The 15,323-nt window shown below is 35.5% G+C and overlaps 1 protein-coding gene across 1 annotated transcript in view; it reads right to left on the bottom strand.

Moving 5' to 3' along the window:
• DOK6 (docking protein 6) overlaps window positions 1–15,323 on the bottom strand; it is a 268,016-nt gene that overhangs the window by 73,965 nt on the left and 178,728 nt on the right. The window contains exon 5 of the mRNA XM_029959396.1: window positions 13,638–13,827. Within this exon, the coding sequence (XP_029815256.1) occupies window positions 13,638–13,827 (190 nt within the window). The remainder of the gene's footprint in view (window positions 1–13,637; window positions 13,828–15,323) is intronic.

The raw sequence follows: 15,323 nt of genomic DNA, 5'->3' as shown, positions 1-15,323 counted from the left end.
TACTGTGAGGCAGGAAGATACTGTGTTTTATTTTGTACATTTTATTTTGACAGCCAGCATACAAAATAGATATTTCCTGTGTTTTGATCAAAAGTATATGCAATTAAGGAGAGAAGGAAAAATTTCTGAAGGGTTGAACAGGAATGAACTAATGCAATGAATATTTTTGATTGATGAATAATATGAAGGGAATATAAGTAAAAATTATTAAGGAACTAATATAGAGTCATGTTTGGAGCCACAGAACCAGGAAAAAAAGGTGAAGTAATCACATATATAGCTACAACATCAGTTTTCCAGTTTATGAAAAATGAATGCTCATTCATTTTTCTCTCATTCCAAAAGCTGGACACAAGAAATGTGAAGAAATAATGAAGGAATGTTACAGTGCTGATGTTGTGCTCAGCAGTAGCCAAAACACTGGTGTGTTATCAACACCCTTCTAGCTACCAATGCAAAGCACAGCACTGTGAGGGCTACTATGGGGAAATGGACTCCAGCTCAGCCAGACCCAATGCATGAGCACAGAGGAATTTTCAGAAAGTCATATGCAAATATTATAGGCACACAGTGTTGTCCAGAGACACTCACCACACTATTTACATGCACTAATGAGTAATTAACATATACTAATGATATCCAAGGACTCATCAATAGTAATCTCAAATCTAGTGGCTTGTCAACTCCAGTTTGGAAGCATCCTGCAGCAGCAACCCCAGGGATGGGCAATAGCACTAGGGATGAGACAAGGCAGGGATTTGTTTAGAAAACCCAAAGCTGTATATCTCTCACCTGCTTACAGTAACAATTGAACATCTTAGCTAAAGGCCATGTTTCTGGTCTGAACTTTAGCCAGATATGTGTGCAGACACAAGCAGTCAAATAATGCCTCTGGCAGTAAAGTGGATGTGCAACAATAATATCAAAAAGTAATTACAGAAAATGTACAACCTCCACCACAAGTATAAAAAATTCACTGAACTTGCACCAACTCTCTACATGTGGTATTTAATTTAGAGAGGAAACATGACTTCTTTCATACTTGCTTTAACTTTTCCTCTTTGACACAAGCCAGGCAGAAGTGAAAGAGAAGATTTTCCCTGTTATCTCAAATACAAACAGCAGCAATTCTGTTACGGATCAAACAACTCCCAGTGCATTCACCTGACATCTCTAACTCCAAGTATGGTTGTGCATAGGATATTCTTGTGCTAGTGCTTCCAGCAGTGAGAAAACTCTCTGTAAGGATTTCTCATTAGCCTGATAGTTAAAATCAACTTTAGTTACGTTCAGGTAAGTAGCAGTTTGATAAGGTCTTAAGAACCCTCAAATTAGATTTTGAAAATTTTGTTACATAAAAAAAGACACTCCGTTCAATTACACTAGTAAGTGGGTAGGAAAAGGTGTAAGTGGATAAAAGAAGTGTAAAAACAAAGAAACAAAAGAAGAGAGTCCTGCAAAAGAAAATCACCATAGATAATCACATAGCTCAGATCCTGCTGAAAAAGGACAGGAAAAGAGTACAGAAGGATGAAAAAGAAGTAGAAAGCATTATTTACAGTTTATATTTACACATTTGGGCTTCTTACATATTTTCCTATAGTATCTCGTATCTCATATAATATCTTCTGTCTAAAACATCATGGGATGCAACAGCCAGCCATTTTCTGATGTTTTGATAAATGCATATTTTCCCCTCCGATTAATAGCAATCAGTTATGCTGATTAGGTTCTCTTTGTTGAATATCTGTTATGAGTCCTGTATGAAACTACTGATCCTGTACTGGCTAAAGACACATTTTATACCACCTTAATGAGGATTTTGCTTAAACTATAAAGATTTAAGCAAGAATGGCAAGAACTGTGGCCATTGTGTGTAAGTGCCACTATGTACTCGGGGCAAATATTCCCTCAGACCAGTTCTCTGCGTAGCATTACGATGCTATTAATTGACAGGATATGCACCTTCATATGTCTGTCACAAAATGGGAAAAACAAAGACTGCAAAACAAATTTAGGATAGTAGAATCTAAAATTATGAAATCCATCTTCTGTAATGCATAAATTTTTTAAGCACAGCATGCCTGCTGTCTGCCCAGGGAACTTGGGGCATTGTTTGAAAGCAGAATGAAAAATCGTCCTTTGCTGTGAAAAAAACACTAACAAACTTCTTTTCCACTGGAGCTTACTTGTCTAATTCAATATTCCAGAGTTTAGGCTCCTACTGTTCTACGCTGACTTAGCAATACTTTTATAAGAAATTTATGACAGCCATGGAACTGCTCTGAACACTGGAATGTGTCAATCCCTTCTGTCCCTGATTCAGTATGCCAGGGCTAAAAAACCCATGAACTATAGATGCAATACCTACTGGCTTCATCAAATATTTATATATAGCTATCCAAAAAGAAAACAGTATTGGTGACAGAAGAGAAAGAGTACAAATTCCTTATATGTAGAATGATATATAATGTATATTCATGGTCCTTATGCAGCAAAGGTGACCGTGTTTTCCCTGGACACTTAGATGTAATAGCTTGGGCATGTTTGTGACTATTTAATGTATGCCATTAAAACCATTTTGAGTATCCTTGGTAACATTTGAAAAGTCTTTTAAAATATTTCTCCATTTTGTCAATCTGGAACATTCATATTATAGCTATTCTTCATATCATAGACAGAATATTAGTCTCAAGATAATAAATGCTAATATACATTTCTATTTCTGTGTATTACTATTTCTGCTCTAATTTCTCTGATGGTCCTTTTTGCCAGCTATTTGATACTACTTCCACGTGTATGGAACACTTTTTTCTTGGCTGCCCTCCATTTCATCTGTGCTTCTAAAGCTGAGAGCTAATCATACTGATTTTTCTTTTTTTTTTTTTTTCTCTCTAAGAAATTTGTCCTATGGGCCTTAAAGAAGCACCTGATAACAAAGGCAAAGTACCTGTGAAGTCTAGTATTTGAGGCTGTGTTTTCAACAACTGCTAATGACAAACACTTATCCTGGACAACCTACTCGTCCTATTTTACTCATATCTTCTACACTTCCTGACTAGATGTTATTCCTGAATGATACACATATTCTGAAGTCAACTACCTTTTGCTTTTATTCAGAAGTGTCTCCCCATCTATTTCTGTCTTACTGGTTCATGTATTTAATCACCACATTCCTATCTCCTCCTATTTCATGCGCTTAGCCCATTCTGTGTCCCAACCCCACAAACTTTCCCTCCTATTTTCATTAATCCCTTGGGTTTCTTTTATTTCCAGCAAGCTAGTCCACTTGATGTCTAGTGTGTATGCAAAATAGCTTCAGCTCACTCATGCCTTGGTCCTCTCCAGACCACTGTTGTTTTGCATTGCTGTTGTTGCTCTTTATTCTCTGGTGGCAGTGGCAGTACTCTTAGATGAGGAAGTCACCAGAAATATAGATGATCCAGCCTGTTCTATCATTAAATATAGGTTTGGAACCCTCAGTTATCATCTGAAAGAACTTCAGGGTTTTTCACTGAATCATCCCCAAGACTATATAATTTTCTGTCCTTAATCCCATTCCTGACTGTAAATGATACTTATGGTCAGACAGTTTCAAATTCAAACTAATAAATGCAGTTTTTGCAATAAGTGATAATTTTTATTTACCTTTATAGTCAACTTGATGAAATTTCAGCCATAATAGCACACATTTCAGGTAAATAAAATTTCTCCTGTCATTCATCTGAAAATGTTGTTTTCAGAAAGTGTATCAGGGACCATTTAAAGTACCATTTTAAAGGAGGAATATTTTCCAAGTTGGACAGGGAATTTTTAAAAAAATAGCAAAAAAAAGTGAAAATCTGCTTTGGTGCTGGTTCAAGCAAGCCATGTGAATACAATGCTATATTTGACTTTTCAGCCACTGACAGGGTAATCAAGTAGATGAAGGATCTCAGTGAATTATAGCACTGACTAAATTTTCTTCCAAAAAGTCAGAAAGATCAAACGATGTTTGGAGCCACTGAGATTGAAAGATTCCATTAGATGCTACCTCTCCCTCCCCTCTTTCTAATAAGATGAAAGCTTTTTAGAAAATATGTGACAAATGACTACGTACAGCAGAAATAAATCACACGCTACAGAGTACAGCATTATTAATAGTTCAATAATAGTAATAACTTACTGCGATAGCAAAGAAGTACTATTAGGAGGGACACAGTAGCTAATAGCATTTTCTCTAACAGGGGCTAAGGGACAAACCTTCCTTTGGTATCTTATAAATAAACGGAAGATTAAAGGAGCTGGTGGGACCAGTCAAGCACTCATCAAAAATAGCCTGATTTTTCCAGAAAGCTACCGAATAGGTGCTGCCTGTAAAGTGCTCTCCATCTCCCCTATGTGACAATATTTTAATAGTTCTTTAGTTAATTTAAATTAGAGTGAGATGACAGTTGCAATAAAAGACTTGAGGGGGGCATAATGTATGATAATGCTGGGAGGTCTGTGACAGGGTTTTCAATTATTAGGCTTGTTTTCTCCTTAGCAAAGTGCTTTGTGAAAAAAACCCTGAAATTTAGCAAGTGGATTTGTATCCAAGCAGCATTTATCACCGCTACCTAAAAAATTAAAGAAATTACTCATAAATGGTCAATTGGGTAGTTCTTTCAGATGTTCTTATTTAGTTATATACATATTTTGGGATGAAAACATTTATATTATTCTATATGTGTTTTTAAACATTTTTGTGTGTGTATGTGTGTGTTTGTATTTCCCTTAGTAGTAAAAAGTCACCCAAAGTAACTTGGATTTCATTAAGGGTGCAGCTGTTTAACAGTTTTAAAGGTTTGAACCAAAATATCCCAGGTATTCACCAGTTCAAGAAAATTCTCTGGTTTCTGAATGAATGTTGTCTCCATTAATATATTTCCATTAATATTTCAATATTATCATCTTGGTTTTGTTTACTAATAGCTTTTTATAGAAGAGCAGAATTTTTTTTCTAATTAATGACATAATGAATGAAATTAATAATTGATTATTTAAGTTAATAGATGGAAATATTAATTATCTTCATGATTATTGATTGATTTTTGAAAAAAAAAATTGCAAGAAAACCTACAGCAATAGGAAAAAAAAAAAGCCAGTAGCCTCTACAGTTACATAGTCCAACACAGTCATGGATACAGTGGGATCACATATATAATAACTGTGTTTGGAAATGTGTATAATAAATATACATACATATAAAGCATTGTTGGTAATGACATTCAACTAATGAAGTCAGAATACAGCTACTGAAATAAAGAATTACCATGGAAAATTCTACACTATAGAGTTTCTACTCTCATACTATGTCCAGAATACAGAAGTATTTCTGGAACTGCTTTCCATCTGTGAATGACAGTAAACACCAAAACCACTCTACTGACCCCTTTTTGAAGAACAGAAGTTACTGGATACCCACATCTTCCAGAAGAGCTTAGTAAAGCTAACAAAAAGATGCCAATAGATATTTTAAAGAATCATAGAATGTGCTGAGTTGTAAGGGACCCATCAGGATCATTGAGTCCAACTGCACAGGACAGTCCCAAAGATCACACTATGTGCCTGAGAGAGTTGTCCAAATGCTTCTTGAACTCAGGTTTGGTGCTGTGACCACTTCCCTGGGGAGCCTGTTCCAGTGCCCAACCACCCCTCGGGTGAAAAGCCTTTTCCTGATATCCAGCGTAAACCTCTTGTGCCTCAGCTTTGGGCTGTTTCCTTGAGTCCTGTCGCTGATTGCAAGAGTGAAGAGATCAGTACCTGACCCTCCACTTCCTCTCACATAGGATGTTGAAGACCACAATGAGGTCTCCCCTCAGTCTCCTCCAGGCTGAACAAACCAAGTGACCTCAGTCACTCCTCATAAGTGAGTTTATTATTTGTGAGAACAATGAATTTATACTGCCTGAAAGAACAGGGGGAATTAAACAGATATTGGGCAAACCTTCCAAGACCAGCATGCTAAAGCAGCTTTCTCAGCTCAAAAGTAGTGATTGGCAGTCAAGCTATACTCAACTTGGTTCCAGTAGAATGAAGACCCAAGCCTGAGAGAAAAATAAAACTTCCATTGCAATTTTTTCATGTGCGACATACAAAAACCAACTCTTCAGACACTAAAATGACCTTTAGAATAAACCTATGTGCCAGCTGAAGCAGAGGAATCAGAGTTCCCGACAACAAATGAAGCCTACAAAAGTATAAAAGCGGGCCCCTTTATGCTTCTGCAATGCTCTGTGCGTGTACGTGCAAGCACGGGTTTGCAGTTCCCTATATATTCACGAACAAAGCTCTTTTTTTTGTGCAAATTTCAGCCTTTGCATTTTGATTACTTCTTTCTATGTTTGTACAGTATACAGCCGCAGCATAGAGGGTATTTCAAACCTCCTCCTCAATCGATGATTCTACATTCAAAAGCTTTGGAGAAAAGGATTTATTTGTGCTTAGCATTATTGATGGCTAGATGGTTCTCTGTGCAAAATGTGGCCTTCTGGATTGCCCTTTGTGAAGTGTTTAACACTCTTACACTGTCTGTATAAATAATTAGGTGCCAAGTTCCAGCCTTTTTAATTACCTCATGCAAATATGCTTGCTAGGGGAGAGATGAAACAGTATTTAAGTGCCAAAATAGACACTTTTATTGTAAATGGTATCTATATGCAGACCATTGCAAAATCTATTTAGCATTTTGTATTTAAGAGATTTTGAGTTTAGATGTTGATTTTTTTTAAATGGGGCACTTAAAACTAAATTGTTTTAGTTTTCAAATCTGAGACATTTCAGTCCTCCTGTATGTTGAAGTAGGAGGTTAAATGTTATTATGACTCTTGGAGAGAAAAGCACATGCTGCTAGAGCATCTTAAGTTATCCAGAACTGCCATATGAGATTAATTATTGCTGCTGTTTACTGTGGAATTCAAAGGTTAAAATGTACAGTTGAAACAATGAGTCCTAATGTGATTAATAATGTATGAATTATTTAATCTGCTACTTCTCCACTCATATATTACACAGCAAAAACTTTGTTAGCCATTTTAAACTTCAGGAATATTAATCCAACAATGCATGCTTACGGGAGAGCATATGTATGAAAAAGAGGCAATTAGAATATAGGTAAGTAAATGACAAATCTCTTGGGCTCATGAATGGATGTAAAGGCACATGAAAGCTAAATGGCCGCTGGTCTCAAAATATTTTAAGACAAGCCCTTCTTTGACTATGACATGATTGTTATGAAGGGAGAAGGCAAATTAGGCACTCAACCAAAAGGCACAGTTCATGCTACCTCAGGATCATCAGAAGGAACATATGCTATCTGCTGATACATTAGGCAAACACAATACAATTCTCAGTGATTTTATTTAAAAGCTTTGAAACATTTGAATTAAACCAATGATTTTGGATATCTAGTGATCAGTTGACAACTCATGCTAATCCCTCTGGGATCTGCAAATATGAGTCACTTCTATAGATATCACAGACATGATGGTTTTCCTTTTGAGCTGTACATCTTTTGTGTTCACTGGACAAACTTTGTGTGACTGTTTTTCTAACTGCATATGTTTCATTCAGTACAAATTCATAAGGAAAATTACTCCTTAGGCAATGGTGAATTAATGAGTTAGTGATGTCCTCATTCCTATCAATTTAATATTCATAAACTTGTTCATTATTATGCTACACAACTTCATCTACAGAGCTTCTTGCTCTGTCTAAGGAGTCACTGATTCCTCAATCTATTTCTGATAAAATTAATAAAGGTAACTTTATTCTTTCAATATATTGTCCTTTGGTTTTTTTGTCCATTGTTTTTCTCATAAAAATTAGCTTTCACAGTGAAGTGGAATGGCTCAGGCATTCTTTGTCAGTTGGAAAAAATCTTCTGTAGGTTTGTATATTATGCCTGAATTTTCAAAACAACAGTAAAAAAAAGCATAACACTTTGTAAGGTAAAACCGAAATTTAGATTAAAGAAGTCCATATGCAACCCCTTCTTTTCTCTGCTTCCATTATTCAGTTATACTGCAGAGAATGTCATTGTTATGTGAGTTTTGTGGAACTCACTCTGACTTATCAATGCTAGAACAGTCTGAGAGGAACCCTGGCAGAAAGAAAATTTAATGAGCACTTTATAAATCACTTAAAGCAAGCTATATTAGTTTCCACCAATAAAAGAGTTCTTAGATTAGGTACCACAATCCCAAACAGAGTAAGAGTTCTTTAGATGAGTTAAACACACAACTCCTTTTTAAGTAGGGTTTAAGTGAATCAAATGACTAACACAGAACTTATTCCAGGCCAAGAATTTGGCAGGAGGCAAATTGAGAGTTGGAATGGAAAAAAGTAGGAATGGAACTGCAATTACAACATATTATGGTATAACCTTGGCACTGCTAAATAGCAGGAACTAATGAAACCTTTTTAGTGGTAAGAAATGCCACTTTCCCTAAAATTAGAGCTATGTCATTACTGAAAAAAAAAAAAAAAATCCAGGGGAGGATACATAAAAGAGATTAATGTTCCTTTTTTAAAGAAAGTTTTTTATTTTCAGATTTTAGGGATACATGCGTAAAAGTCTATGAGAAAGAATTGAAGACGCAGTGAGAAAACACAAAACAAAATAATAGGAAATTTACATCATGGGTAATTAGGTTTTTTTAAAGTATCACAAAAGTGTAACAGAAGAAAAAGATCCTAACAAACTTAACTATTAAGAGTGGGATACTGAAAGCTCTGAGCTAATGTTTATGTGAAATGATAAATTTATTTATTGTAGCTGCACAAGTGCTCATAGTGCTGCTTAACCCAAAGTGACTTACAAACTCTATTACAAGCTTATGATTTATAATCATATTTAGAATAATTTATAATATATGATTTATAATTCTATGAAAAACCCATGATACATGAACTTAATCCCCTACTTAGATAATCCACCAGCTATCAGGAATTGCAGGCTTCTCTTCAAGGAGGTATAGACCTGAGTTTATAGGTACAACAGTGTATGAAGTCTCATGACAGCTGTCTCACGAGGCACATACATAAGGGACCTCTTCCACATAAGAGAAAAAGAGGATGTTTTTTGTAACTGAACTTTAAGGGTTAATTGACTAATGCATGTCACATTAACACCAAAAATCACCACACAAGACTGACAGAAAAATGAAAGATTACAGTCAGATGTAGTGCCTGAAGCAAACAGTGAACTTTCTGCTTCAGATAACCCTAGCATCTGTGTATCTACCACTGAGAAAATGAGTGTATCAGTCTTGGGAAAAAAAAAAATCTGAGAAATTCTCATGTCACCACTCTATAATGCTTGAGCTTAATATTTTTCTCAACCAAAGAAACAGATTCCAGATCTTAGAAATGATAGAGAATACCACATTTCATTACATTTTCTCTGATGAAGGAAAAAACCCAAATCAAACGCAAATAAAGAAGGAAAAGTTTAGTGTGTGGGGGGTTCTGAATGTACAACTTGGAAATACTTGAAACTGTTTATATTTCAACATCTTGTCTACGAAACAAGAGAAAATATTTTTCAGAAAAAGAAGTGTGTCATGGATTTGTGGCTCCTTCTGTTCTCAAAAATCTAAGAAAAACCTTCTGCCTCAAACTCTCAACTCAGCTGGAAGCTCACAGTATTTGACAAAGTTTGGCTGGAGCTTCCACAGCCCATTCCCTCATTGTATTTTCTCACCATGTTTAACTTGACTTTAGCTTTTTTTTTTTGTACTTCTGGCCAGGATTAGTAGACTTGACCAGACAGCTTCCATACATAGAAAATATTGTTTAATGTAAAAGGCAGAATTACGGTAAAGCAAAAGAAAGAACATTTTAAAAGGAACAAAGAGTCCATGTGTGTTTAATTTTCTCAGTGTCTCAATTCTGAATTCTTAGGAGCCTCCTCTTATGCTCCTAAAAAGGTGCTTCAGACAGCTTATTTTGCTAAAAGGGAATCTTGGACAACTGCCTTTTGCAGTTTCCAGAGAATGGATTTTAAACATTGTTTATGGCTTTATTATGAATTGTTTCGTTTACATCAGCAAAACGAATCCCGTAACTTGGGTAGGAGTCTGAAAAGGATGTCTTCACACTTAATCTGGACCACGAGATATTTCAGCTATATCTGTTTTATTACTTTTCTGGCATGTTTCTTAGATTGCATGTAACTAATGCAATCCTGTGCAAATTAACAGCACCTTACGGACAGTTAGGTGGGCAGTTCCATAAGGACACACTTTCCATTTCAGGGGCTTAAAATCAGAGACAGTCAAGGACTAATGCCCATGTACATGGAGCAGCATTTCCAAAAGTTTCAAGAGACATAAGTGCACCGATGCAGATAAATGGTACAGTGTCTCCAACATATGCAATACCCAAAATAATGAGAATGAGGCGTCTGAATACATTATACACATCCATAAATTAAGGAAATCCTATGATTCATTGATGATTAAACATTAAAACTCCTGGGTTTAATCCCAGCTGTCAACTAAGCATCACATAGCCACTCGCTCACTCCTCCACTGGGACCGAGGAGAGGATCAGAAGGGTAAAAGTGAAGAAAGACAGTGTACTAGGTAAAGCAAAAGCCATGTGCACAAGAAGAAGATTGCAAGGAATTCATTCAGCATTTCCCATGGGCAAGTGGGTGTTCATCAATCCCCAGGAAAGCCGTGCTCCATCACACATAACAGTGACTTGGGAAGACAAACACCATCACTCCAATTGTGACCCCCATTCCTTTTTCTTCCCCCTGTTTTATATGCCCAGTGTGACACCCACATGGTATAGGATTGTCCCTTTGGACAGTTTGGGTCAGCTGCCCTGGCTGGGTCCACTCCTAACTCATTGTGCATCTCCAGCTTGTTTGCCGGTGGGGTGGGCTGAGGAGAAGAAAAGCCCTCAGCAATAACTAAACATCCCTGTGTTATCAACCGTGTGTTCAGCACAAATCCAAAACACAGCCCCATACTAGCTACTGTGATGGAAACTAACTCTACCACAGCAAAAGCCAGTACAACTCCCCACCCCAGTCCAAGACCGCTTAGGTAGAAAGCCTAGCTCTTAAAAAGGTAAATGCTGAGCTCTTACCTCAGGTGCTCTGAATTACCAGGGGTTCCATTCACCGTGTTAGGTGCACTGTATTAATCCACACAAAGCTATTGTAGTGCCTAATGGAGCTGTGAATTACTATTTTCTGATCGATGGATAGATTGTATGGGATTTTCCCTAATCAGGTACTTTAAATAATGAGAATCTCTCCACCTAGCATTGAACAAAGCCACACAAAACTGTGCTTCCCATAAATCTTAGCAGAGTTTGGATAGAGAAAAAAATTAAGGAAATCACTGAGCAAGAAATACTTACTTTCATTGGCTCACTAAATAATGAAAAACAAGGACTTGTCTAATTCATAGATAGTGCAAAGATACATATTTACAAACTCCAACTCAGTGCAAAACTAAACAGAAAAATCTGTCAGATTAAAAGAATCTGAGTCCATTCGTCACATATTTTAGACATTCTTCAAATTGTATAGCCATTACATTTCACTGGGCAAGTGAGAGGTTCAGTTTTATACATCTGAATCCATATTCCGTTTAAATGCAAAGCAATATGTTTATTAAAAGATAAATTTGTCAAAAAGCTTCATTTTGATTAATTTATTTAACATAGTATCCCTTTGTGAATATGTCCATTTATTTTAATGGTAGGGATTTATTTTCTCAAACAAAGTAGTACAAAAACTCAGGATGTATAATAAATATATGAAACTGAGGTTTTAATGTTCATGCAAACCTCATACACATATACTGGATATCTGCTAAAACTCCCTAAAACATAAGAACCTATTTAAAAATATTTCCTTTAAAGCAATTGTCTACATTTAATATTTAAGCCTTAGGGGAAAATTAAAGTAACAACACTTTTACTGCATAATATTCTCATAAAACATGGATGAGTGCTTCACTTCTGATAAAACAACATGCATCAGGAATTTATTGTATTAAGGTACTAGCAGATCAGGGCACAAAGAAAATCATGTTCAGAAAGATGAGAAAGATGATTTGTTGATTAAAAAATAAAAATAAAACCCCAAGCAAATCAACAACTGGTTTTAAAATGAGTATTAGTGTTGCCCTATATAGCCTTCAGATGTTATTGAAGGTACTAATGCTTCTCTAGCCCTATTTTTTACTTTAAGCATTTCCAAATCAGATAGAGAAAGTACTCCCAAGCAAGTAAAAAGGGAGGAATCAGATCAAAGACAAACAATCCACTTTTCATCAGGTCACATGGTCCATGGACTGCAAGGGTAGATGATGTTCAGATACTAGTATGGAATTAAAATACTGTAGGAGGCTTGAAATGGAATTAAAATACTGTAGGAGGCTTGAAATGCTAATTCTTGCTAAAATTGTATATTTGAATAAGCCACTCAGCTTAATCATTGAAATCAAGTTGAAACATGGGTTAGCTTTGCTAATTTTCACTTTAAAAAGATCAAATTTAAAAAAAGTAATGATGCCTTCAAGATTTTTAATTGTGAAGCCGTCACAGAAAAGTAACAGAGCACCAAAGTGGTCAAGTGACATCAGTCTGGATATCCAAATTACTTGTAAAGTGGTAATTCCCTTCCTGCAGAGGAATTCTGGACATTACCTTCTTAGGCACTAGGGTCCATTTGATCTATGTTTTTGTTTCTGATCACAAACTGTGCTTTTGTGAATATTTGTTAATGATATTGAATAAGTATACATCAAAATGTGTATAAAGATTTTTAACAAGACAATGTGTCTAACCCAAGAGTTTAGAGACACCTGTAATTTCACAGATTGCTTCAGAAAGTTCAGGCTTCTCATAAAGGAGTATAGCAAACCATAATAAACCCAAACCAAACCATAAAGAACAATAGTCTAGAACCATAAAATACAAGATCAAACACCACCAAAGGGAGTGTTAAATGCAGAATAATTTTTGTGCAGAAATGAAGAAAAGACAGTGAACTAAATGGCAAGATACGAAATGCATTAAAAAGATATGAAAAAGAAACAAAACAGAGCTCCATGGACATTTAAAACTGATTCGAGAATGGAAATGGCAAATGCAGGCAGAAAAAAGAGCCAGCTCTTTTATGGATTCACAGTGTTCTCTGTATTCCTGCTTGTAATTACATTCTAGGGTGGCAATCAGTCATCAGGAACACCCAAAAAGAGTAATATCCATTGTAATAAAAGTTATTCTATTCATACTGTGTGATGAACCTTTTCCATGATTTAGAATTAATTTCTTCTACATCGAAAGTACTCAAATTATACGACACTAGTGTTTAAGCACAGTGAGATGCATAAACCTTAAGAATGACATTTCAATACAGTTAAATAAAAGTCAGAGGAAGCTTAAGCTCATTTTAAATATAAGACATAGTAACATTTATTTCAAAGACTGGGCTGAATATATTAAAAAGTAATGTTCAGCAAACAGAAGTTTATGGAGAGGCCATTATTCTGTCTTCCTTTATAATGAGAGGCTAATCTAACTTATTAGACTGCTTTTCAAAAAACTCTGCTCATCTCTTCTTCTTTTTCCATCTCCTTAGCTCTTACCTTCCAGACTCAAATGTAAACCACGTTGAGTCACGTCCGTATCTCCTCAAAGAGCTCAGAGGCCACATGACCAGCTTGACCTTGGCATTGTGGATGTCCCAGAGATATATGTTTTCATGTGTGATCTGCATTGTACATTCCCCATAGATATCTAAATTTGGTGTAGGCATAAGATATACATTGAATCGTTCTGGAAAAAAACACAAGGTAAGACATCACAAGTTAAAGTAAGATTTTATACTGGCAAAAAAAAATTGAAATAAAATCTTTAGCTTTGATGGTTCAGAAATCAAGGCCAAATTTCTAGCTTTTAGCAGAGGTGAAGACCCACTGACGTTGAAAAAGTCTTGCTTGTGCAAACGAGAAGAGTGAGAGGGAAATCATCTTCATTTCATTTTCATTATAAATGATGCAGCAGACTGAGATATCTTTCACAGATGATCTGCATAGTCCTCTTGGACATATGTTCCCAGCAACTTAACTGAAATCCTCTTTTCTCTTCACATTAACGTCCATCACCCTTTACAAATCAAAATTCACAATAACATGAACTCTGACAGAGACTCCTCACTCAAAACCAGAACTATATGTATCTTGACAAAATATATATGCGCAACCTTATATTGCCTCTTAGAAAAACTGTCCTTGAAATTGCAAACCAAGGTTTACTTATTGAAGCTTGTTAATAATTACATTCCTTGCATTGTTTCTATTTATTTGCCAAAGACATTATTATTTGTCAAATTAACAATTTTAATCATCTGTTGCTTTCTTGAAAAATCTGATTCAACACAACATATTAGTATGGTCATGACATCAATCACTATCAGCTGCACTTCCCTTGCAAAGTGCACTTACTGTGGTAGGAGTCAAGGGCATTAGTAATTTTCTGAAGTGCCTAAATTGCATGTGATAAAATAAGCAATGCAAAAAAAAAAAAAATCCTTAAAAAAGGAAAAAAAAAGAAAAAGCCTGAAATTATATAAAAGACAATTAACTCATATGGAAGGAAGTAAACCACATTATTAGCAAGAGAATTTTAAATAAAAATGCAATTTTCTTTTTCTGTAAGTTGCTTTTACAAAGAGTGAAAAACTGTGTTAAATTTCTGGTGCTACATTTGGAAGTGCTGGCCTATATTTTAACTCTAAATGAACTGCAGTATTGAGGCTTAATAGCATAATATGGGAGAGTGCAGCTGATTCACAACTTTTATGTCACAGTTTCCTTTCATCTTTGGAAAGGGTAGAAATGCAAAATGTCACTGTTACTGCCTAAAGGTTGTTGACAAAAAAGCAAGAATAGTTTAAAGTATGAGCATGAGCAATGCTCATTCAACAAATGATACTGAGAAAATGCTCTTTAAAGGGGCAACTTGTAGGAAAATTGTCTCCAATTACTTGAAAAAGAAATTAGAGTTTGGTGTGGGACACTTTTCATTCACTATTTGAACTGAATTTTCTCACAGTGTCCTCATAAAAATTAGGAAGGAATTGAAATTAAAGTGAGAGACATTTATTGCAATAGTCAAAATTAGATGCATGTGTTTGACATTCAATATCACAGACATTATGTCTCCATTTTTTAGACATTTGATATATATAGCTGTCTGACAAAAGAATTAAAATATGGCAAGTAAATATCTTAGAAGTGTATGAGTGTGTGTGTGAATAAAGTAGCAAAAGT

Source organism: Manacus vitellinus, unplaced genomic scaffold, assembly GCF_001715985.3.
Source record: "Manacus vitellinus isolate BGI_N305 unplaced genomic scaffold, ASM171598v3 scaffold_1_pilon, whole genome shotgun sequence".
Lineage (NCBI taxonomy): Eukaryota > Metazoa > Chordata > Aves > Passeriformes > Pipridae > Manacus > Manacus vitellinus.
The sequence above is the reverse complement of the archived record's forward strand: the minus strand, read 5'-3'. Positions and strand labels throughout refer to the sequence as shown.